A 26,735-nucleotide genomic window follows, 5' to 3' on the forward strand; every position below is an offset into this window, starting at 1 on the left:
ATAAAAAAAGAATAAGTTACAGATAAACATAACAAAATGGATAAATCTCAAAAACATTATGCTGATCAAAACAGAACAGATATAAAAAATGTATACTATATGACTACATTTATATGAGGCTCAAGTACAGGCAAAACTGATCTTTGGTGGCAAATCAGAACAGTAATTGCATATGGGATATGGGTGATAACTGGAAGGGGGTACAAAGGAACTTTCTCAGATTGTGGAAGTGCTCTATATTTTGAAAGTGAGGTTACACAAATGTTTACAGTTATCAAATTCATCTAAGAGTACACAAGATGTGTACATTTTACTGCATGTAATTTTTACATAAACAAAAATCTAAATAAGCAAATAAGGTAAAACCCAAACCAGAAAAATGCAAATGTACTGAGATTGTTATAGTTCTAGTAGTGAAAACAGGAAAGACTAGACTTAAGTCTATATCTGCCAATTAGTCAATCAGCAATTTGGAGCACCTGTGTATAATGAACCTGACGGAAAAAAACCAATGAATTAACAGAATGCCAGCAGATAACCCCATTTTTTTCCATTTTTACTACATAAAACTTAATGATTTTTCTGAAGATAAGAAAAGAAAAATAAACATTCATACTTATAGCAATACTGGGGAAAGCAAAGTTTTTCATCAATACCTGAACCCAGAGTAGGCTTTGCTATGATACAGAATTTGGTTAAGGCATGAAAAAAAAGTAAGATTTCATTTCACAGTGTAATGTTATATAGCAAGGTGAAACAGTATTTGCTGAAAGTTTCCAAACCTAGTCCTTCGGGCATGTTTCTGATAATATAGAACCCATTAATCTGCCAGACCCTGTTCAAAGTGAAACAAGAAGGAAAGGGGGGCAGGACACAGCCTTTAAAAGAATGACAGATATTAGGACATGACCAAAACTGATTAGAACTATCTAGATCCAAGATGGTGGAAGATCTGGTTCCCTCCAGATTTTTGTTCTATATGTCCCTTTTTTGGATAATTTTAACCTGTATCTCTTCCTTGTAATAAACCTTGAATATAATAGCTTTCAGTGAGTTCTACTGAGTCCTTTCTAGTGAATTATCAAATCTGAGGAGAGGAGCAGAGGGGGAGGTGTCCTTACAACTGGTATCTGATGTGACAGCAGTCTTATAGGGACTGTTCTCTCAGACTGCACTCTGGTGAAACTCACTGCAACTCCAAAAAGGTTTAAAAAAAGAATATGAGTTTCTTGAGAGCTGAAAGTTCATCAATGATATATAGTAAAAAAGAAAAAATATTTGAAATAGATACTCAGGATATTAATATTTTCTAACATTAACAGCAATAATGTTAATGATGATGAAGATAATAAAAACAGCAACTATTTACTGCATGCCCTAACTATAGTCTCCATTTATAGATGAATTTAGAATGAAATGACTTGCTTAAGATCATACCACTAGTGACAAACAGTATGTGAGTCCTGATTTAACTAATTTTAAAGCCTGTACAGCATCATATTGTATCTCATAAGACAAAGAAGTTTAATATATTTTGCAAAGGACAAACAAATATCCAGTAACATCATCACTAAAATAGTATCATTAAAGGTAAGTAACGGTTTGTTAGCACTGGTCAGGAATGTAGAATACTTAAGTTCTCCAACCTTTAACTAAGACTCAGTCATAAGCATTCTGATACTTACAACTTGTCTTTGAAATTATTAATAGAACATAAGCTACATAAGTTAAAAACAAATTTAAATCACTAGTTTATTACATATTACTAAGTAAATGTTCATTGCTCAACTATGTCTGACTCATTGCAAGCCCATGGACTGTATCCCACTAGGCTCCTCTGTCCATGGAATTCTTCAGGCAAGAATACTGGGGTGGGTAACCATTCCCTTCTCCAGGGGATCATGTCAACCCGGGAATCGAACCAGGATCTCCTGCACTGCAGGCAGATTCTTTACCATCTGAGCCACCAGGGAAGCCCAAATGCTAGATACAAATTCCAAATACCTAAGGTAGATAAATGACACTTCTACCAAGAAAATCACCATGTATCATACCCTAATCTGTAAAGAATGGGCATCGAGCTCTGTCTTACATATTTCTCTACAAGTTTTCCTCTTTCCTTCTATAGTTTTCTCTCACATCCTGGAACTGCCCTAGTGGCCTCTAAGAAAGGCCAAAGGGAACTAGGATCTGATGGTCCAAGGAAGACCAGCTGGACTGTCTCAAGCTGAACACTATACTCAAAGGTCATGAAGGCCTTTCCACCTTGAAACTAGACCTTTTAATCAGGATATAAATAAACACAGTTCTTATATATGTAAAATACACACATACAGATACATAAACATATACATACACCCACACATAAATAATAGTATAGTAGCAAGGAGACACTCTGAATTGAGCACTTTATGTTTTTAGTAATCATAAGAAAAACATAAGAAAGTGCCCAGGCAACTGGTTGCAATTGATTGATTGATTATATTAATTGGTTTTATGTAGGTCCAGAGCAAACATTACATATTGAATGCTATTTATTGAGATTACTTTAAAACTCATTATCATACTTCTACTAAACATGAAAACCAACAAATCAAGTTGTGCTCTGTCAATTTTGGCAAACCAATCATAACAAAAATGTCTCAAGAGTGGATCAGTCTGGATCTACATTAAAAATTAAAGGAGAACTGAGTGACGTGAAATACAGGCAACACGAAGGAGAAAAGCGAACTTAAGTAAAGGATGGGAAAGAAGGAGGACACACTAATGAACTAACACACACATACTAATGCCCACAAATAACCCACAGAGACAGAGAAAGTACCTGGAAAGCTGTGAGTGCGCCAGTCCCTGGGTTATACAGGCATCGCAGCGAAGGCATGCTGTCCGCCAGGCTGGAGCAGCCCAGCCACAGAGACCTGGGCATAGAGCACTGCAGAGAGAGGACAACTATGAGATGGGACAGCATGAGACAGGATGACACAGATTACAGGAATTCTCAAAGCTTGGCTAAATACAATATTCCAGTTGCAGCTTGCCTTTATGACAGAAACATCTTCAAGAAAATACTATTTACTAGTTCTAACCCCAGATGGAAACTCAAAAGGAGCACTAGTGCCCAAAAAAGGAAGAAAAAAAAGTTATAGGTCAAAAAGCAAAATATTTAATTTAAAAATTTATTCCTGTTCTTCTGTGTATGAAACTAAAGGAAATCTACTTCTTATTCCAATTAATCAATTCTTTTCCTCTACGCACCTCAACTCATCTCCCATAAACTCACCACAAAAGTGAAATATTGTGCAGACTAAGCAGAAAAAAGAAATCATTCATAGTAGCACTTCAACACTAGAAACGGTAAATTAGAAAACAAAATATCACAGGAAACTTAAAAGGATTTTAAGAAGGTGGGAAGAAGGAAAAGAAAAAGTATTATACCCCTACAGTTTGACAGCAACTAACGCCGCAAAATTTGCATACGTTTTATGTATCTTGTTAGTCTGCTATTCATTAACCAAAATGCATAAGTTACCATAGCAGCTGCCTCTTTATCTTTCCAGATGGATTTAGGGGGATGTGGGGGATGGCAGGAGGAGGCAAGAAACAATCCAAACAGAAGGGAAAACAACAACAAAGCAAGGAGAGACAGGGACAGAAAAAGAGGACCCCAAAAAGCTGCTGGTCCTAAAACCTTGTAAATAAACAAACAAGTAACGTGTAAGTGTAAATATACATACAGTATATTCAAAACAAAACAAAAAAAAAGGTAGAACTTATGAGTTTTAGTATTACTAATTAAACAGTATTAGTGGTACTGCTCCTGTACCTTATAAACACTATATCTTTTAGAAGAATTTTTACAATCTTTAGATTTCCCTAAATGTATCCCAGGTTGAATCTCTGTCCATCAACTTGGGTGCTATTACAGTCTAGTAATACTAAAAAACTAAATACCTGATCATAGCACATATAAAAACAGAAAAACATTTTAAAGCACAACAGTCAGTGCACATAATACTAAACTTTGAATTATAAGCTTTGAACTATTTATTATCATCATGGGACTTTTTTCTTCTTAAAACACTTTAATTGGGGAAATATTAAGGAAACAAAATATGGTATTCACTGTTCACTATCTATAACTGATACAAGGATGGTATACTGGAAAGGCCTTCAAAAATTGGTTTAGACTCCAGCTTTCAGATCATTATTTTCTTATTTTTTAGTTAAGGTGATTGATGCCCAGAAGAAATTAAGCATTTATCCATGATCATAGAATTTAGAAAGTAGAGAAGTAAGAACTAGAATCCTGGCCTACTGCTTTTCAGTTCAGAACTCTTCTTGCCTCTATCCTCCCCTAGGTCATAAAGTGGAAGCATCAGACTTCAAAAACAGGTATCTACTAAAGGCATCACTGGATAACTTAACAACCAAAACAGCTAAACTGCTTTGAACTACTACAACAATCACATAATTTTTTTGTTTCAACGTTTCTTCTCCTCAAACTACAATCCATTTTACAAACAGCCACTAAACAGAATTGTCTTCACTTTGTGATCGTGTCACTCTCGTCAATAATTCACAAGGCTCCCTAGAAATTCAAGCACTCTATTAATCTGACCTTTCCCCACTGCCTACATCAACTCACCCTCTCTGTCCTTCCAGTTGGCCCTGGAACTCTAATGAATTACCTTGATATTTTGTTCAAATATACATCTTACCCCCATACTTTTGAACTTGTAATTTCCTTCTTCCTTTCACCCTAACCATACACGTGCATGCTTTCATCTACCATTTACTTATTTGTCTCCTAAGAATTTTGGGGCTTTCCAGGTGGCACCAGTGGTAAAGAATCCACCTGCCAATGCAGGAGATGCAAGAGACTCAGTTTGATCCCTGGGTCAGGAAGATCCCCTTGAGTAGGAAACGGTAACTTGCTCCAGTAATCTTGCCTGGAAATTTCTATAGACAGAAGAGCCTGGCAGGCTACAGTCCATGGGGCTGCAAAGAGCCAGGCATGACTGAGCATGAACTCCTAAGAATTATTTAATTTCAGTCTCATCCAGTGGTTCTCAGTAGCAGATATTCTCATTTTGTGAGAAGGCAGCTGGGAGAAGAGGACAAGGAAGAGCAGGATAAAAAAAAAAAAGTTTCTTTCCCCTTGAGAACCACTGTTCTATTAATATGACTCTATACTGCTGCTGCTGCTAAGTCACTTCAGTCGTGTCCGACTCTCTGCAAGCCCATAGACGGCAGCCCACCAGGCTCCCCCGTCCCTGGGATTTTCCAGGCAAGAACACTAGAGTGGGTTGCCATTTCCTTCTCCAATGCATGAAAGTGAAAAGTCAAAGTGAAGTTGCTCAGTCGTGTCTGACTCTTAGCGACCTCATGGACTGCAGCCTACCAGGCTCCTCTGTCCATGGGATTTTCCAGGCAACAGTACAGGAGTGGGGTGCCACTGGCTTCTCTGGACCCTATACTGGAAGCACCAAATTCTTAGCCAAAATAATTTTTGTTAGGAAGATGACATTAAAAGTTTCTAAATCTAATGTTTTGGCCATTTATCTGACTAGTACTTGTTGAGTATCTTCTTTGTGCTGGGCACTGTCCTAGGCACTAGGGATAGAACAATGAACAAAAGAAACAAAAATACTTTATATTCTGGTGATAAGTCTCTCAGCCATAAATTCTTCTATATTTAAAATCTTTAATGGAAAAGAAATTCACTGGTAGTGACTTTCTCTCATTGTTAATGAGACAACCTATATGATTAATCAAGTGGTTAAAAGTTCTGTGTATCCTGGGTAGAACAATGTTCACGCTGAAGGGACTGAATTTGAGAAAAGAGAGAAATAAAGCGAGAATTTTTAAAAGCCAAAATGAAAACAGGGAAAGAAAATGGAGTAGGCACTGAAAAATAGCCTGTCACTTTTCTGACTTCCCTTCAGAAGAGGTAGATGGCTCATATACTTTTGGCAATAACTAAGTGCATGATCTCCACTTTTTAATTAAAATATACATTTTTATTTATATTTATGACTGCTCCCTGGTAAGCTTTTAAGGCATTCCTCTTTTGAATGTTTTGTCTCCTTCATTTTATATTAGGTTCTGCGTTATTTTTGCAGTATGTACTTGGTTAATCATTATCTAACTGTCCTTTCTGTTACTCATTCTAATGCCCTTCTCCTCATTCATTCATTCCTATCGTCCATCAAAACTCCTAAAAACTAAGAATTTGAAAGGGCTTTATCCCACCTCCCTAAACTAAAATTCCCAAATAAAACTATAATCAATAATAAGCCACATACACCCAGGAAAGTCACTAGATATACTGGTGTGATTTCTAAAATAGCATTAAATTGCAAACACCACACAGAGGATGCATTCCCGATTATTACAAGACAACTGGTGTGGGTATGATAACCACACTTGAATATAGTCTGATCTGCACATTACCATAAGATTTTATATATTATAGCTCAATTTAAAAACCAATTTTCAAATTGGTTTGTATTGTAACAATTAATCTTACCCATACTGGTAAATGCCACTTTAAAACACTGAGGAAAAAAGATATAATTACAAAATTAATGGAATAGGCTATAATTTCTAACTCTACCTCTTTCCCTTCTATCTTCACATTTAGCAGCATTTTCTAAATGAAAAAGGAAATCAAAAGAAATTTAGGCAATAAGCAACAGAGTGGAAAAGGGTGCCACTGCGGTTACTGTTCCTTATGTAGTCTAAACATTTCAGGGTCATCCTGATTGGTCAGTTTTCTGACAAAAATGTATGACTTTCTCTGTCCTTCAACAATGAACAAATAATCCTCCTTAAGATGCCCAAAACCCACGTAAGTTTTCTACTAAAAGTTGAGACAGTAAAAGTTTGTTTCTCCTTGCAAACTAATATGGGAATTCCTAAGACTTTCCTTCTACACTTAAAACAATTTTTTAATAAAAGTAGGTTCCAAACTAAACTGCAATCTAGCAACTATATTCTCACTTTTAAATATTTAACTTCCATTATCTGTTAAAGAACTTGTGAAGGACCTATTCCTTAAGTATTTCTCCTCTGCAATCTCAAAAGCTACAATGAAGTTTGAATCACACATGGGTCTCCCTCTAACAGAAATCCAGCCTTACATAGCACAGGTTTATTTCTTCAGCTCACTTTCTACTTAACCTCACCCCAAATGGCTCTCCACTGCAACTCTCAAAATAAGGTTGAAAACTACAATAATTTATCACAACTGAAGTTTGTTACTCAACTGAATGAGTTTACCAGCTTTTAAAAAACATACACAGCATTTTTTTAAATGCTTAAAACATGTTTTCTACTACTTGAAAGAATCAAGAAAAATCAAAGAAAAAGAGATTGAAACGCTGCACAAGGGGCCTGCAGTGCTTTGAGGAGGAAGTGTCTAAGGTCCATCAGGTTCAACAGCACAAACTCATTTTCACAGAGAACACTGAAAATCTTGACTCTTCCCCTTATTTGGCTGCCTGGAAAAAGCCACAGTTTCTCTTCACTGATAGAACGCCCTGCAGGCAAAGGGCTGGCCTTAGCATTTACTATATGAAAGCTGAATGACAAAACCCCTTAAACTCAGGTCCCTGGTTGGTCAACTTCTAGGAGTAATAGAAGCTATAATAATCAACAGTAAAAAGATTGCTGCATTGAGAGTTTATGTATCCTTAAGCCATGAAATAGAAGAATTCCCTTTTCACAACTATATCAACTAAAAAATTCAGGTCAAGAGAACTATAGTATTCCATAGATCATGTATATTCAGTCTCTACCTATACAAATTCATTGACCTGCCTCTTAAGAATCCCAATTTAGTTCACTTACCAAAGTGTCATATATGATAATCATATCTGCCTACCCTTAATGCACAAGGTTTTGGTAAAGTTAAAATAAGGGATCTAAAACTTCAAGTACGAAAGAAAAAATATAAAGTGCATCATTACCAAGAACAGGATTCCATGAATGCCACTTGCATTTCAAAATGTTCTGAGAAGCCATTAAGAAGTGTAGATCATGGAATCAATAAGTTCACAAACAGTAACTACAAGGAAAAATACAATAATGTACTAAATTGTGTCACACAATTGCTGCTATATAAGTTTAAAGTTCTAATTTTTAGAAAAGTTCAGACACAGGCTTTAATTCTTTTGTAGAACTTGTTACTATATGTAAATTTATTACGTTTGCCTCCTCTATCAGACTGTATTTCTTAGATATGAGTCATGTCTTTTTTTTTTTTAACTCTCCACTGTCTGATCAGAGTAGATTCTCAATAAAAGTGCTTTTAATGTCAAGAGATCAGCAAAAGCTACCTATCATAAAGAGAGAAGTAAGGAAACAGTTTTTGCTTATACAACAGTGAGAATACCGGTAAAATAACACTGGTTACTTTACTGAGATTGATCTTACCAGGCTGGAAGGTATGTGTGTTGGAAAAATCTCTTTCATAATTTATCATCTTACTCACCTGTAAGACAATCTAGTCAGCAAGTAAGATTCAGAGAGGTTAAATAAATTACTGAAAGTGAATGGGTATCACACAAGTGGTAAATATAGGATTCAAAGCTAGATACTCTACTAGGATGATGCCACACAAAAATGGCATTTAAAAAGTCAGACATGAAGTTATCTCATTTATTAAGAAATACAGAGCCAAAGGTGGGTTTCAGGGCACTGAAACTAAAGAAAAGGAGTCCCACCCAAGAGGCCATGGTAAGTAACAATGTGGTGGCCCCAACTTATATAAAGCAGAAGATCAACAGGACTTAACAACTAATGAAAGGAACGAAGAAAGTAAGTCAGAAATAAGCCCCTAGATTTCAAAGGAATGACTCGAAGAAGGATGGTAGCACTGACAGACACACATAAACTAAAAATGCTCTGTGGGTTCTGGGGTATTGGGCTGGGAATGGAGTAGGTAAGGTCAGAAATCGTAAATATAACATGAAAATAAACCTCTTATATGTGAGTGAAAATATGGCATGGGCAGAAAGCTGTAAGTGCTACACAAATACAGCATCATTGGCTTCTGCATAAATTATAATCCACTAGGTTGCAACCATTTGTTGTAAAAATACTAGTGAGACTTTTTTAATTTAAAAAATAAATTGATTCCTCTTACCCCTCAACTCCCTTCCTACCTGAAAAACTCAGTTCGACAGACACTGAGTGAGTACAAGCCAAGTGGGCATCAAACTGATTGGTATAAATTAAATGGCAACAATGGCCCAATACAGGTTTTTGGAGTCCAAGTGCGTGTGAGAGAGGTGTCCCTGAGGGGTAAGAGAGTTTCATAGTCCAAGTAGAATGAGGGAAAAAAACTTTACAAGAGACAGGCCTGTCATGGAGTTCTATAGCTCGAGTTGAGTGAGGAGAGCTTCTACATGGGGGACTGAAGTGGCAGTGAGCAAGATGATGATGTGTCCACATGACGGGGAAGGGCAGGGTAGTAAGAGTTCCCAAAGCAAACAGAAGAAGACATTCACAGAGTAGAGGGATAGTGGCCCAGCAAAGAGTTTCTGACTCAATGGGGAGAAAGGGTAGAAGGGGCAGTCCAGTGCAAATAGATTCCAAAAGGTTGGGGAAAGCATCCATACAGAGTATTGGGTGAGAAATGGAGACAGAGCTATGTCACCAATGGGAGATGAGTTATATGGGAAGATTCACTGAATCAAGTGGGTAGAGCAAATATTAAGGATAATAAGAGCAAATATTAAGGATAATAAAAAACCCAAACTTCTCATCAGAGAAGAGTTACAGATAAAGAAATGAAGAAAGCTAGAGTGAATACTATGCTGCTGAACTAGATATTATGAATCCAAAGCTTTGTATCAGAGACAGAGACAATTCTAGGTTAAGTGATGTATGTATAGGTATATACACATACATACAAACAAACATACCCCCTGGCTCTATCAAATGAGAGGGTGTAGTAACAGTAACACCTTAATAGTAATGAGTACACTGATCACACACACACACATTTAGTGATTCTAAATATCACCCTCCACTAAAAAGAATCAGAGCTCCTTAGAACAATGGCTAATTCCAGAACTTGGGCAGGAAAAGTTTCAGATAAGTGCAGAGTACCTTATTGTGGTACTCAAAGAAAGATGGAGACATGGCAAGATGATACAGGGGCCAGTGCAAAGGCTCTCACAGGCTAATTCCAGGACAAACTGAACATCAGAACAAATAATGATGATAATGGATTATAATACTGGCAGATAATACCAGTATTACAACATGCCCCTCAATGATTCCTAACTCCTGATATTCATGAAACTTGTAAGTAATCCTGTCTCCTTGAGTGTGGAATAGCCTAATACCTTGCGTCTAGGTTATATAAGACTGTAACTTCTATCTTGCTAAGAGACTCCACTGTCTCCTTGGCTTGCATACTTTGATGAAGCAAGTAGTCACACTGGAGAGGTTCACATGGCAAGGAACTGAGGGTGGCCTCCAGTCAACAGCCAGCTAGGAACTGGGTCTCCAGTAACTCCCGAGGAAAGGAATTCTGCCAAAAACCATGTAAACTTGAAGTGGCTCTTTCCCCAATCAAGCCTTCAAACAGGACCTCAGCCCTGGCCAATACCTTCATTATAGTCTTGTAACGGATCAGATCAGGCATGCCCAGACTCCCGAACCAAAGAAATCGTGTGATAATAAATGTGTGCTCTATGCCACTAAATTTGTGGTAATTTAGTATGCCACAAAAACTAATATAATAACACACTGAGTAAAACAGAAATCCAAATTAATAATACACAAAATAAACTGAAGAGTGTGATGGGGAATATGATACTTAGATGGTCTCAAAATATTTTCCCATATAATACTTATTTCAAAAGGGAAAACAGTAATTTTACAGTAGAAAAACCTAACACCTTAATCAAGTGATAATTATTGTTACCAATAATGAAACAAATTAAAATAATGTGTCACCTGATAGACTGCAATAAGAACACAGCATCACCTCTGTGATATTTCTGCCAGTGATATACAGCCTATATCTAATTATAAGAAAACATCAGAAAAACCCAAACTGAAAAATAATCCACAAAATAACTGTCCTGTAATCCTCAAGAATGTCAATGTTAGGGAAGTCAAGGAAAGACTAAAGAATTGTTCCCTTCTGAAGGGAGACTAAAGAAGACATGATAACTAAATCCAACATGTCATTCTGGACTAGATCCTTATGTATAAAAGGTCATTTATTGCAGTTGATAGAAAAACTTGGGAGTCTGTGGATTAGCTGGCAGTCACGTATCAATACTAATTTCCTTATTTTTATGGTTATTATTGGGTTCTACAGGAGGATGTAGATTTAGAAAAGGCAGAGGAACCAGAGATCAAATTGCTAACATCTGTAGGATCATCGAAAAAGCAAGAGAGTTCCAGAAAAACATCTACTTCTGCTTTATTGATTACGCCAAAGCCTTTGACTGTGTGGATCACAACAAACTGTGGAAAACTCTTTAAGAGATGGGAATACCAGACCACCTGATTTGCCTCCTTGATCTGTATGCAGGTCAAGAAGCAACAGTTAGAACTGGACATGGAACAACAGACTGGTTCCAAATTAGGAAAGGAGTACGTCAAGGCTGCATATTGTCACCCTGCTGATTTAACCTATATGCAGAGTACATCATGTGAAATGCTGGGGTGGATGAAGCACAAGCTGGAATCAAGATTGCCTATCAATAACCTCAGATATGCAGATGACACCACCCTTATGGCAGAAAGCGAAGAGCTAAAGAGCCTCTTGGTGAAAGTGAAAAAGCAAAGTGAAAAAGTTGGCTTAAAACTCAACATTCAGAAAACTAAGATCATGGCATCCGGTCCCATCACTTGAGGCAATTAGATGGGGAAACAATGGAAAAAGTGAGAGATTTTATTCTGCTGCTGCTGCTGCTCAGTCACTTCAGTCGTGTCCAACTCTGTGCGACAGTGGGGTGACTTTATTCTATTGGGCTCCAAAATCACTGCAGATGGTGACTGCAGCCACGAAGTTAAAAGACGCTTGCTCCTTGGAAGAAAAGCTGTGACCAACCTGGACAGCATATTAAAAAGCAGAGACATTAATTACTTTGCCAACAAAGGTCCGTCTAGTCAAAGCTCTGGTTTTTCCAGTAGTGATGTATGGAGGTGAGAGTTGGACCATAAAGAAAGCTGAGCGTGGAAGACTTGATGCTTTTGAACTGTGGTGTTGGAGAAGACTCTTGAGAGTCCCTTGGACTGCAGGGAGATCCAACCAGTCCATCCTAAAGGAAATCAGTCCTGAATATTCATTGGAAGGACTGATGCTGAAGCTGAAACTCCAGTACTTTGGCCACCTGATGTGAAGAGCTGACTCTTTTGAAAAGACCCTGATGCTGGGAAAGATTGAAGGCAAGAGGAGAAGGGAACGACAGAGGATGAGATGGTTGGATGGCATCACTGACTCAATGGACATGAGTTTGAGTAAACTCGGGGAATTGGCAATGTAAAGGGAAGCCTGGCATGCTACAGTCCAAGGGGGTGGCAAAGAGTTGGACACGCTGAGCAACTCAACTGAAATGAACTGACAGGAAGATGTTCTTGTCTATAGGAAACAAATCAAAGAATTTAGGAATGATTACACATCATGTCAGTATCTCACTCTCAAACGATCTATGGAAAAAATGATATTTGCATTTTACTTGCAACTTTTCCTTAAGCTTTGAGAATGCTTAAAATAATATGAAAAATTAGTTAATGAAAATTATATTGGGATTTTTGCCTTTGACAATGATGTGGTAATTGCCAGACTAAATTCCATGCAGAAAAAGACAACTATAAAAGCTACGTAAATACATTAATAAATAAAATTTTTAAAACCTGAATACAATAGAGAAAATGATTTGACAGCATCAAAAACAGCAAATGCAGCCAAGAGTTTAGGGGCCCAAATTTTGAGCAGGAGAAAAATGTGGTTAACCTGACTCACGATTCCCCTTGAGGCATTTGCTGATTCCTAGGGTTTGCAATGCAAAGAGCCAGATACTGAAAAACCAAGTTGAAGGCACATTTTGGCAATCTCATGGAGCTAAGGAGCCAAAAATTGGAATACAAACCCCTTCAAGGACAAGGTGCCCTGGTTAAACAACAACAAAAAAAATTAGGCTTTCAGTCAATACCAAGAAGGGCAGCAGAAACAGACCTGCTTCAGTTGAATCAAAGGGATATACCCATGAAAAGAATATTAAACCCTCTCTGAAGGAAGATATCATCTAAATTCTGTATGATTCTCATTTTTAAAAATGTCTAGCATTCAATAAAAATAATTAAGAATTCCAGTAAAAAAGATCAAATGTCCCCAAGACAGGAGGGTGGGGGGAAAGACCCAAACAGCCAAAAAACCAGAAATAACTCAAGTGTAGTAATCAAATTCAATCGGGGGTGGAAGTGGGAGGGTGTTGTTTAATGAGCACAGAGTTTCAATTCTGTAAGATGAAAAAGTTCTGGGGACTTCTCTGGTGGTCCAGTAGCTAAGACCCCTGTGCTCCCCCGTGCAGGGGGCCCAGGTTTGATCTCTGGTTGGGGAAGTAGATCCTCCATGCCACAACTAAAGATCTCACATGCCACAACTAAGAACCCGGCGTAGCCAAGTAAATAAATATTTTTTTATAAAAGAATTATTCACATTGGTTTAGAGCAGATTAGACAATGGCACCCCACTCCAGTATTCCTGCCTGGAAAATCCCATGGACAGAGGAGCCTGGAAGGCTGCAGTCCATGGGGTCGCTGAGGGTCGGACACGACTGAGCGACTTCACTTTCACTTTTCACTTTCATGCATTGGAGAAGGAAATGGCAACCCACTCCATTGTTCTTGCCTGGAGAATCCCAGGGACAGGGGAGCCTGGTGGGCTGCCATCTATGGGGTCACACAAAGTTAGACATGACTGAAGTGACTTAGCAGCAGCAGAGCAGATTAGAAACTCCAGTACTGTTGCCTGGAAAATCCATGGACGGAGGAGCCTGGTGGGCTGCCGTCTATGGTGTCGCACAGAGTCGGACATGACTGAAGCGACTTAGCAGCAGCAGAGCAGATTAGAAACAAAGCAAGTGAAAATTAGTGAACAGGAAGATAGGTCAGTAGAAAATCACAGAATTAAAGCAGAGATAAAGGACAGAAAAATACCAAAATAAGGTCAGAGATATAAGTGACAGAGTAAACATACATGTGTTTGGACTCCCAGAAGGAAAAAGAAAAAATGAGGCAAAAGCAACCTTAAAGAAATATTAAAATTTTTCAAAAACTGATACAAATCATCAAGCCACAGAATTCAAGAATTTCTACAAACATACAAAGCAAGCATCTTTTCTATGCCTGTCACTCTAAGTTTGGATCAGTTTTATCCTTTGCACTTTCAATGTTGTGAAATATGTCTGAAAGTTCCTTTAATGTAAACTTCTTTGCCCTTCATGTGAAGTTTTTCTCCTAGGACATCTTCATCTTTTTTGGCACAACTACCTTCCTCATTTATGTTGATAAGTCCACTTTCGCTATGTTCCTCTGGCTGCATATCTAGAGTTTATCAAATGGTGTCAATATCAACATTTCTACGGTCAGCTATTTCTTCTACGACTCCATTTACCTTCAACTCAAATTTCAACTAATGTCCAGGTTTCGGGAAGATGGAAAAAGCACACTCTTTCCTCTTATCTCCCACTGAATTTAACTACTAAAAATGGACAGAATGGATAGTGCAGCTATTTGAGGACTCCTTGAAAAGTAAACAGGAGTAGGCAGACTGGGGAAGATGACTTCATCAAGCACCGATCTCAACAATGAATTTTCCTTTAAAAATTTTTATTTCTCCAGTATCCATGAGCCTAGATTGCGTTCTGAAAACCAAAAGTAGGTTATTATTAGTGTAGACAAAGAAAGACCCAGGAGAAGCACTCTAGGTCTGGTCCAATAAGTATAGAAGGGCTATCCTAATACTCAGGGAGAGTAGTGGAAATCTTCCATTCTTCTTTCTTTACAGTTCTGTTCTCTCCAAGCAATACGATGATGAAAACCACAGGAGAAGCAGGGCCCCATAGTAGTCTAAAGTTGAGTTAAGAAAACTCTTTTTGATCAGAGGAGTTTTGATCCTAAAAGACTGAGAAAAAAACCTCACTGCTCCCCGACCCTACCACCTCCATCCTCATCAGTTAGGTTCAGATGCAGTAACATACTCAGGTAGAGAAGCTTAAATGAAGCTCCAGCTTTCTGGCAGGAGGACTGAAAAAGGAAATCCCAGAGAACCAGATAGTACCAGGGAGATAATGGAGAGGGGGCAGCTCAGAAAAACAAGCCCATAAAGTGCTTTACGAACTCCTGTGCTCACCTGCAAGCTTCACATACATGGACATGTGACCAAAACAGCAAGCCACAGACTCTAAGAAATGAACTGCAAGACAGACTATCATCCAGATCCCAGACTGGCCACTGAGTGAGTGGCACACGCATGGAACAGATTTTAAGAACAGTGTAAAAGCTTTAAAAATGGAAGAGATATTGAACTCACAACCCTTAATATGGCTATTTGAACTAGTAGGCTGAACTGAACAGGGTTGAGAGTCTGATAAAACAAAAATATCAATATTAGGATTTAAATAAACTCAGAGTCTTATAATATTAAAAATGTCCAAGATACAACCCCAAAATTACTAGGCATACAAAGAAGAGTGTGGAGGATCTCAATGCACATCAACAGATGCCAATAATAAACGACACAGTTGTTGAATTACCTTTAAAGACAAGGACTTTACATAGTATAAAAATGTTTCAACAACTCACTGCAAACACTAGAAAGAAATGGAAAGACAGAAAGTATCAGCAAAAAAACAATACATATAAAGAAGAACCAAATGGAAATATAAGAACTGAAAATAATAAAAATTTTAACTCATTGTATAGACTCAGTAAAAGAATGGCTATTAGCAGACCAGTATTTTCCAAGAAGGGTTTCCCTGGTGCTAAGCAGCAAAGAATCTGCCTGCCAATGCACAAGACTGGAGTTCCATCCCTGGGTCAGGAAGATTCCCTGGAGAAGGAAAAGGCAACCCACTCCAGTGTTCTTGCCTGGGAAATCCCATGGACAGAGGAGCCTGCAGGGCTACAGTCCATGGGCCGCAAAGTGCTAGACATGACTTAGCAACGAAACAACAAATTTCTCATGAATATATAGGCAAAAATCCTAAACAAAATACTAGCAAATAAAATCCAGCAACATATAAAAAGGACTAACATCATGACCAAGTGAAATTTATCCCAGGAGTACAAAGTGGCTGGCTTGAGCCCTAAAAGTGTTTCAACACTGGCTCCATATCCTTGTTGCACTTTATTCCCGTGAGCTATCTCTGTACCCTTAAAATAGGTCCTCCTTCTTGCTTAAGGACAAAAAGAGACAAGTTGTAACTGGAAACCAAAACTATCCAATGAAGACAAAAATCGATGTCTAAAATGAGTATTATCCCCAGAATAAACACCATGGGAAGCTACAGTTATTTCAACAATGCCATCAGTGCTCAAAAAATAATGTTTTTTTAATTTAAGCCTTCTAAAATGAAACTGGATTAACGTTATGAAAAGTGAATCCCTGCCTTAAAGGAGATTATAATCTAGTAGAAAATTTAGATTTAAGTGCTTAGGCACTTTTAAACATTTATAAACATTGAAAAACACTACATAAATCAGAATTTAAATGTAAAGTATTACTAGTCTGATATCATTATTGCTAGCCCATATAAACTCACAATATTCTCATAGTCTTTGGATACCAAGTCCACTGCCGAGTCCAACAGAAGTGTTCAAGAAATCCCTGGTGAAGTGAACTGTTGAATTATCGTAACAACTGAGAACAGGTGTGACACTAACTGAGGAATTAAGACATTAATCCAGAAGAAGGTGCAGATTCATCATCAAATCAATTGTAAGATCCTGAGCAGTTCACTTAATTTCCATGTGCCTCACTCAGTGTCTCCACTGGTAAAATGGAGTAGATTAAAATATTTCTACCGATACCTTGCAGCAACAAAATTCTAAAAAATTCTTTTATTTAAATCCATCTGCAACACATCTAAATATGGATTTTTTAAAAAAGAAATTATTAGTTTCACCACAAAATGTGGCCTAAAGGGATGGAAATTCCTTTAAACAATATGGTGAAGGGGGAAAGAATAAAGCGGCTTTGATGCTTATTTAGAACTATTAGGATTCAAATCTGGCTGCTTTCTAAAATAAATTTTATTCATTATTATTTATTAAGTATGCAATTACTCAAATATAACACTCTGATACACTAGAATTTTGAACAAACAAATGCTTTAAAATTCTAATAACTATGCATAAGCAGTAAATTAGTCTTACTTGAATTTCTACTGCTGTGTAGCGCAGGGTTACTAAGTACGTAATTACATAAGAGAGCCACCCAACTTCCAAAGGAGCCATTCCAGTGAATTGTGTAAATAATATGCTTTAAAAAAACATAACCTCACATATGAATTTAGATTCACCAGATATGGAGTAGCTGTGTACCTGTGAGACTAGAACACAGTCTTTAAAAGGCCTTCCTAATTATGAATTTACCAGAGAGATTAGAATGACCCAAAGCAAATTAATACATACTTTTTTCTTCATAACTTTCTATAAAAACATTTTCACTATTCTGCTTCACTACAGAAAACAAAAGATCTTAAAAGCCACTGATTTGAGATAAGATCTCCAGAGTACAAGACTATGATCAAATTTCTAACATTGACATTCTGGTTTTCCTAATTACCAAATGCTTGTGTTGTGTTTTTCTTTCATTTGTATCAACATAAGTCCTAAATATTTGGTCTATGGCTCACTTAACCATAAGATTATTGAATTTGAATAAGGAAATTTTCTTTTTAAAAAAATCACACAAAATATTCAACATTAGCAGGCAGCATGCTGCTGCTGCTGCTGCTAAGTTGCTTCAGTCGTGTCCAACTCTGTGCGACCCCATAGACGGCAGCATAGCCTCATAATAATACCTAGATACCACATGTTTTCTGTACCAGAAAAGTCATTTTTAATACCCATTACAGAAAATCAACCAACTTAGTAAACAAATTTATGCATACAGCCAGGTGGTATTTTTATTCTCCCCATAACAGTACAAAAAGTAAGGTTGTTTGCCTACATTTTCTTTGCTACATTATTAAAAATCACCTTATGCTAAGTAAGGAGAATTCCTACATTTTTGAAGTGCTCATTTATTCAGTAAGAATAAAACTGCAATTTTCTCAGATCAGGTTTTACAAACTCAATCTCCTATACCTGTACTTAAAGACCTTTTAAATCATGCCACAAAGAAATTATTTGGCTATACCGGAATTTTATTTTATTAAAATCAAGTCAAATCCCACTGCAATAAACTCAAAGGTACTGTCCAAATTCCTTTATTGCACTAGAATTTATTGCATTAAATATTATTTGAAATAACTAGGCCACCAGCTAAGGCCTGGGAATCACACACAACAATTTTTGATGATATGGGGTTGGCCTATACAACGACTTCAAATGAGCACAGTCCTCATTGGGAGTATTAGATTTTATGTATTTCTGAAAAAGGGAGGGAGGGAGAAAGAGAAAAGAGAGGAAAAAGAAAAAAAAAGCTTGTTTGCAACTAGAGGAGTAAAGAGAAGTTGAAGCAGTCTTCCGTTTTGATGAAAGGCATTTGCAACATTTTTTTCAATAGGAATTTATACATGTGTTCATAGCAGTTGCTATGACTCAACAGAGGCCAGTATCATGTCAATAATCCATATATTAGGGCAGACTGGCTACCATTTGACCAATCCAGTCTAACCTCTCCCTTGCTAGGCAAAAACAGCAAAAGCAGCCACAAAGTAAAATCGTTTGAATGGGAAGTAGGGGGAGAGGAGACAAATCTTCACACTGGACTTCTGGAACATCCCCTTCTCTACAGATGTGTCTGCTATAGCAATGAAATCAGGAGGGAGTGCTATCTGGAGCTTTCTTCTTAAATGAGAGGGAAACTCTTCATGAAAAGATCCCCTGATATCAAATGGTATTTCAACTACTACAAACCAAGTATCACAGCCCTCCTTGCTGCTACTGCTGCTAAGCCACTTCAGTCGTGTCCGACTCTGTGTGACCCCATAGACGGCAGCCCACCAGGCTCCCCCGTCCCTGGGATTCTCCAGGTAAGAACACTGGAGTGGGTTGCCATTTCCTCCTCCAATGCATGAAAGTGAAAAGTGAAAGTGAAGTCGCTTAGTCATGTCCAACTTTTAGCGACCCCATGGACTGTAGCCTACCAGGCTCCTCCGTCCATGGGATTCTCCAGGCAAGAGTACTGGAGTGGGTTGCCATTACCTTCTCCAATAAAAACCTCTAGTAAAGAGCAAAAGGGCAATGGCATTCGTGTACTCATGCTCAGATAGTGTTCAACTATTTGCAATTAAATGTGGAAGAAATACGGGAATTTCAACAGCACAGTTTTTAGATCAACCTCTCAGTTTTATGGATATTTTAGCACGTGTCCAATCTTGCAGAACTCCATCTTCCTCTACTTTATTTGTAATATACACTGCTCTTAAACCACTTTAACACATTGTTACTGAGATACTTCTCTTACACAGTACCTACCAAGCAGTAGATCAATATTCTTCACACAGAGAGGCTGATTCCATTGCCACAAAAACCTGTGCAAACAGCCAGATGCTGAACAAAGAGCACAGCTTTCATTCCTAACATGTCTCCACTCCACTGGGAGGAAATATTTTGCTACGGTGGGCAAGTAGAAGTTGAGAAAGAAATAATGGCATTTAAAATAATTAAGAAGCTTTGATTAGAGAGAAAGTTTGAAGGATATAGCTAAAATAAATTTCACCTACAAGATGCTTATCATTCATCAAACCCATGTGTTCACCTGCAGTCACAATGCTGCATTTGATGCTTTACAAACTGCCATGCTGCTGCTGCTGCTAAGTCGCTTCAGTCGTGTCCAACTCTCTGTGACCCCATAGACGGCCTCCTACCAGGCTCCCCTGTCCCTGGGATTCTCCAGGCAAGAACACTGGAGTGGGTTGCCATTTCCTTCTCCAATGCATGAGAGTGAAAAGTGAAAGGGAAGTCGCTCAGTCGTGTCCGACTCAGCAACCTCATGGACTATAGCCCACCAGGCTCCTCTGTCCATGGGATATTCCAGGCAAGAGTACTGGAGTCGGGTGCCATTGCCTTCTCCGACAAACTGCCATAACATTAGGTATTTATGTTGCACTTCAACACTTAAGACTAAAATGATACAGAAACAAAATAAAGAATTGGGTGAAAAATGAGGGAAAGAGGAGAAAACTGAAATATTCTACTGTTCCTTTAAAGCCACTTTCAGTTAACAAAATTTTGTGACTTCAATTTCTTCTTAAATGTACACCAAAAAAACCCTTTATTCACAAGCTTTTCATATGGTTATTTCATTTCTCTCTCCTTCATACTATTGTTATGATCTGAGGCAATAAAACTGAGTTGAAACATAATTAGAAAGGACAGAGATCTGTCTACATGCAGTGAGTGATACTAGCAACTTATGGCACCAGAGGGATTTAACTTTTGTCTAATTATCAGTTCTCCCTGTCCTTTCTCACACTACTTACTTCTGATGGATTAGGCTGCAATACATCCTTTCTAGACCAGCTTTAATCATTTTCACAACTATGGCTGCTATGACAATAGGATGCAGCTTATCTGTGCTGTTTTCATTTTCTCCATTTGAGTTGCCATAACAACACAATCATTCTGCCTTTCTCCAGTATGTAACAACTTTCTCTAAGGATTGTATTCTTTTTTTTTTTTTTTTTTTTAAACTTTACATAATTGTATTAGTTTTGCCAAATATCAAATAAGGATTGTATTCTTAAGGACGCTGGATTTCCCTATAAAGAAACTAAGCAACAGAATTTACATAAAAATGCTATTTAAACAATAAAACTCCAATTTTAAAACCTTTTGAGGGAAGAGTTATTTTTGATAGGAACTTTCATCATACAAAAAATAAACTTAACCCCCCCTCAAAAAAAAAAAAACCCCGATACCTGAAACCTGAAATCCAAAAACTATCTACCATTAGCAGTGACTTACTTTTATACAGACTTACCGAAGCAAAAGATAGCAATATCATCATAATTATGAGCTACAGTAAAGTGTCCATTAATACCTGTCCCAAGTAGAACAATCAAGAATGAATACAGTTCTATACTGAATACTTTGCCATAGTAATCCAACATCATTTGTTAGGAATACCAGAGCTGGGAGTAGTGAGCTTTATATTAGGCAAACGCCATTTAAAAATTTAACCTTCAATTCAAGGCTTTCTATGCTAATAGAATCCTGAAGAAGTTCATACAGTTCAAATTCTCTTATAGTATAAATTGTGTATTTATAAAAACTGATATCCATAGAAAAGATCAAAGAAAAGCATTTATTGTTCTAAACAGCAACATAAAATTTTTTTAAAGTATTTTGGCTAGTGGATCACCATATCCATTACTAGGAACATCATGCCAGGACATAAGTGTGTTTTTAAAAAAAAAACTATCAACTGTTACTACTCCTCGTTGTACCAGCATTTGCAATAACAGGACTCTGTATATTCAAAAGGTTATCTTAACTTAATAGATTAAATAACTAAATTCAGATCTTTTAAGTCCTTTGATCAGCTGACTAAGCTACATTAAAATTTTTCACATAGTGGGGATTCCCTGGTGGTTCAGTGGTTCAGACTCTGCACTTCTACTGCAAGGGCACACGTTTGATCCCTGGTTAGGAAACTAAGATTCCCGCAAGCTGTGCAGCAGTGCAACTAAAAAAAAAAAACTCGCCCATAATACAAATATCCATGAATACATATACATATTTATTGCTTACAAACAAAATATGGAAATATTACTATTTGAGGGGAAAATATGCAAATGTTAGTAAGTTCCCCCTTAGTTCCCTACAGGCATATAAAAGATTATTTATAATATTGTGGTATTTTTACAGGATTGAACTAATTTTCACATATTAGTGTAACGAGACACACTTTAATTTTAATCACAGTTGAGATAATTCAATAAATTTTGTAGTTTGCAGTGAACTGAAAAAGATGATTTATTTAACCAAACCTGAAGATCATAGCATGATCGTTTTCTTAAAATCCACTCTACCAAATTCTGAAATAACAGCTTAACAATTTAGTTTTTAGTCAGTTTTTTTTTAAGACTAAAGAGGAGAGGGTTGGCAAATATAAAGAGCTAAAATAATGACAGAATCAAGATCTTTTCTTTAGAATCTTTTCCACACAGGAAAATGAGAAACCCAAAACAATGATAATTTTTTTTAAAAGCAGCTAGAGCAAAAGGGTGGTTACACTATTTTTAGAGGAGGGATGAGAGAGGGGGAATGGCAACACAAAGGGTATGGACAGAGAAGAAGAGAATCTAGGACCAAATGGATTCCAATCCTGGGCAACCTGGATAGACACTCAAGTGAAAATGAAACCAACAAATGGGCTAAAATCATACACAAAAGCCCATCTCTAACTCTGCTTTCTTCTTTCCATAGTATTGGTTGCTGTTGTTCAGTCACTAAGTCGTGTCTAACTCTTTGTGACCCCAAGGACTACAGCGCTCCAGGTTTCCCTGTCCTTCACTATCTCCTGCAGTTTGCTCAAATTCATATCCACTGAGTCAGTGATGCTGTCTAACCATCTCATCCTCTGCCTCCCACCTCTTCTTTTGCCTTCAATCTTTCCCAGCATCAGGGTTTTTTACAATGAGGCTTCTGTTTGCATTAGGTGGTCAAAGTATAGAGCTTTAGCATCAGTCTTTCCAATGAATATTCAGGGTTGATTTCCTCTGGACTGACTAGTTTGATCTCCCTGCTGTCCAAAGGAATCTCAAGAGTCTTCTCCAGCACCACAGTTAAAAAGCATCAATTCTTCTGTGCTCAGCCTTCCTTATGGTCCAACTCTCATATCTGTTCATGACTACTGGAAAAACTATAGCTTTGACAGTATGAACCTCTGTTGGCAAAGTGACGTCTCTGCTTTTTAAAATGTTGTCGAGGTTTGTCATAGCTTTCCTTCCAAGGAACAAGCATCTTTTAATTTCATGGCTGAAGTCACCGTCCACAGTGCTTTTAGAGTCTAAGAAAATAAAATCTGTCACTGCTTCCACTTTTTCCCCTTCTATTTGCCACAAAATGATGGGACTGGATGCCATGATCTTAGTTTTTTTAATGTTGAGTTTTAAGCCAACTTTTTTCCACTCCCTTCTTTTACCTTCATCAAGAGGCTCTTTTTTCCTCTTCACTTTATGCCATTAGAGAGGTATCAAATCTGCATATCTGAGGTTGTTGATATTTCTCCCAGCAATCTTGATTCCAGTTTGTGATTCATTCAGCCCAGCATTAGGGAACCTCGAGAAAATGCTCCTTTCTAAGGCTTGAAAAGGTGAAAGTGAAGTCACTGAGTCATGTCCGACTCCTTGCGACCCCATGGACTGTAGCCTACCAGGCTCCTTTCCAGGCAAGAATACTGGAGTGGGTTGCCATTTCCTTCTCCAGGAGATCTTCCCGACCCAGCGATTGAACCTGGGTCTCCTGCATTGTAGACAGACACTTTACCATCTGAGCCACCAGGGAAGATCTTCTAAGGCTTAAACTCCCAAGAAATTGCTACCTTGCAATGACTCCTCAATTAGCTGAAGCCACTAGGTCCTAGGCTGTAAGCAAGATGATATAATTTTATTATAGAGCAAAATGTGAATTTAGGAGCTAATGCTGTTGGAATCATGGAATCTTGAGACTGAATTTTTGTGATGCCCTTTGTTGACAGGACTGGTGAATTACCTGTGCATGTGTGGCCTAGCATTCTTGTTAACAGCTATGACTCATCCAGAATACCCTTCAAAAGAGAGCCTCTGGCCTCATCATCAGGACAGTCTGTTGTGAGCCGACATGCACTCAGATCTATGCTATTGATGTCACATCTGCTGGAACTCACTGGTGGAACTACTATTCCTGCCCTCATCTGACATGTTTAGCCACACACTCCATTAGGGACTTGCAGGCTACTGGAACAAGCCCCTACCAACTCTTCTCAAGAGTATGTTACATCCTGTCCAAAATGATTGATTTTTAGGGTAAGAGTTTTATATATACACAAGAGAATTAAATGTACTTCTACACTCCAAGGTATAATGTACTAATTTTTAAAGATTGATTATATCAGTCATTGGTAATTAGATATGAAAGTTCCAATTACCAAAACTTTAAAATAATTTTATTGCTATTTGAACCATTCCAAGTTGAAAGAAAACATTATAAAAAAAAAGTTATCAAAGAATCACTTTCTTTAGTAAGAAATTATAATGTATCTTTAGTCATCAATCTCCACCTCTAGCCCTACAAGAATATTAATTTTCCACAGAGAACTGACATGGAACTATTTGCCAACTAAACAATCCATACTTTATAAAGCCTTTAATTTAGCTACTAAAACCTTGGGATAAAGGAAGACCTAGGTATGGATTCCAGGGCATACATTTAGTTTTAGAAGAATATGATATACAGTATAAGAAGTCTGCACTACACTGGCTATGCTTGTTTTAAAGATTAGTTTTCTTATGTAGATGCCTTTCAATGATGTATGAAATCTGAAGAGAATGTGAAAAAAAGGCAAAGAACTCAATTCTACCAAAGGGCATCTTACTCCTATGTTAGACCAGTTGGTTTCCAAAGTGGGATGTAGGTATTACGCCAGGAGGTAGGTAAGATGATCCTTTGGAATGCCAGGAAAAAAATTAAACTTTTATTAAAATTAATTTCAAAAAGAAATTAATGTTTTCTGATTTTTATAATATAGATAAACACTGGTTCCCTCATTAAAAAAAAAGTTCATTTCTATCTTTTTTTTAGATTCCACATATAAGTGATATCATATACCTGTCTTTCTCTGACTTACTTAGTATGGTAATTTCCAGGTCTATCCTTGCTGCAAATGGCATTATTTCCTTCTTTTAGTGGCTCATATCCCATTGCATATGTACCACATCTTCTGTATCCATGCATCTGTTGATGGACATTTAGGCTGCTTCCATGTCTTGGCTATTGTAAACACTGCTGCAATGGTACATTCCATGTATCCTTTTGGACCATGTTTTTCTCTGGATAAATGCCCAGGAGTGGGATTGCTGGATCATGTGGTAGCTCTATTCTTAGTTTTTTAAGGAACTCCATATTCTTCTCCATAGTCGCTGTACCAGTTTACATTCCCACCAACAATGTAGGAGGGTTCCTTTTTCTCCACACCCTCTACAGCATTTACTTTGGTAGATTTTTAAAATATGTATTTATTTGGCTGTGCCAGGTCTCAGGTGTGGCATGGGGATCTTTAATCTCTAGTTGCAGCATGAGGGATCTTTTAGGCATGCAGGATCTTTTAGCTGTGGCATGCAGGATCTAGTTCCCTAATCAGAGACTGAACCTGGGACCCCTGAATTGGGAGCGCTGAGTCTTAGCCAGTAGACCACCAGGGAAGTCCCTTGTTTGTAAGTTTTTTGATGATGACTATTCTGACTGTTGTGAGGTGATATCTCAATGTAGTTGTGATTTGCACTTCTCTAATAATTAGTGATGTTGAGCATCTTTTCATGTGCCTCTTGGCCATCTGCTTTGGAGAAATGTCTATTTAGGTCTTCTGCTCATTTTTTCATTGGGTTGTTTATTTTCTGGATATTGAGCTGCATGAGCTGTTTGTAAATTCTGAAGACTAATCTCCTATCAGTTGCATCATTTGAGACTATCTTCTCCCATTCTGTGGGTTGTCTTTCATTTTGTTAGTAGTTTCCTTTGCTGTGTAAAAGCTTTTAAGTTTAACTAGGTCTCATTTGTTAATCTTTATTTTTATTTAAACTACTCTGGGAGTTGGATCAAAAAAGATATTGCTGTGATTTATGTCAAAGAGTGTTCTGCTTATGTTTTCCCCTAAGAGTTTTATAGTATCCAGTCATATGTAGGTCTTTAATCTATTTTGAGTTAATTTTTGTGTATGGTGTTAAAGAATAACTCCCAAGACTGAACCAGGACAAAATAGAAAATATGAACAGACCAATCATAAGTACTGAAATTGAAACTGTGATTAAAAAACCCCCAACAAACAAAAGTCCAGGACCAGATGGCTTCACAGGCGAATTCTATCAAACACTTAGAGAAGAGTCAACACCTATCCTTCTGAAACTACTCCAAAAAAGTACAGAGGAAGGAAAAGTCCTAAACTCATTCTATGAGGATACCATCACTATGATACAAAAGTCAGACAAAGATACCACACAAAAAAGAAAACTACAGGCCAATATCACTGATGAACATGCAAAAATCCTCAACAAAATACTAGCAATCCAAATTCAACAATACATTAAAAGGATCATACAGGTGGGATTTATCCCAGGAATGCAAGAATTTTTCAATATTCACACATCAGTGTGATACACCACATCAACAAACTGAAGAATAAAAACCATATGATCATTTCAAAATTCAACACCCATTTATGATACAAACTCTCCAGCAAGTAGGCATAGAGGGAACATACCTCAACATAACAAAAGCCACATAAGACAAACGTATAGCTAACATCAAACTCAATGGTGAAAAACTGAAAG

General features: G+C 37.4%; 1 protein-coding gene across 10 annotated transcripts in view; it reads right to left on the reverse strand.

Annotated features, from left to right (window-relative positions):
* Positions 1-26,735, reverse strand: part of BTRC (beta-transducin repeat containing E3 ubiquitin protein ligase) — a 175,314-nt gene that overhangs the window by 116,002 nt on the left and 32,577 nt on the right. For 5 of the 10 annotated variants that reach the window (XM_010859491.1, XM_010859488.1, XM_010859487.1 and 2 more), the window contains one exon: positions 2,825-2,932. The exons of 3 other annotated variants lie outside the window; for them this stretch is intronic. In XM_010859491.1, the coding sequence (XP_010857793.1) occupies positions 2,825-2,932 (108 nt within the window). Of the gene's footprint in view, positions 1-2,824; positions 2,933-26,735 lie in introns of those variants that run through there. 2 more of the 10 variants (XM_010859495.1, XM_010859497.1) reach the window with 2 other exon arrangements.

This window comes from Bison bison, unplaced genomic scaffold, assembly GCF_000754665.1.
Source record: "Bison bison bison isolate TAMUID 2011002044 unplaced genomic scaffold, Bison_UMD1.0 scf7180017864456, whole genome shotgun sequence".
In the NCBI taxonomy this organism is placed as follows: domain Eukaryota; kingdom Metazoa; phylum Chordata; class Mammalia; order Artiodactyla; family Bovidae; genus Bison; species Bison bison.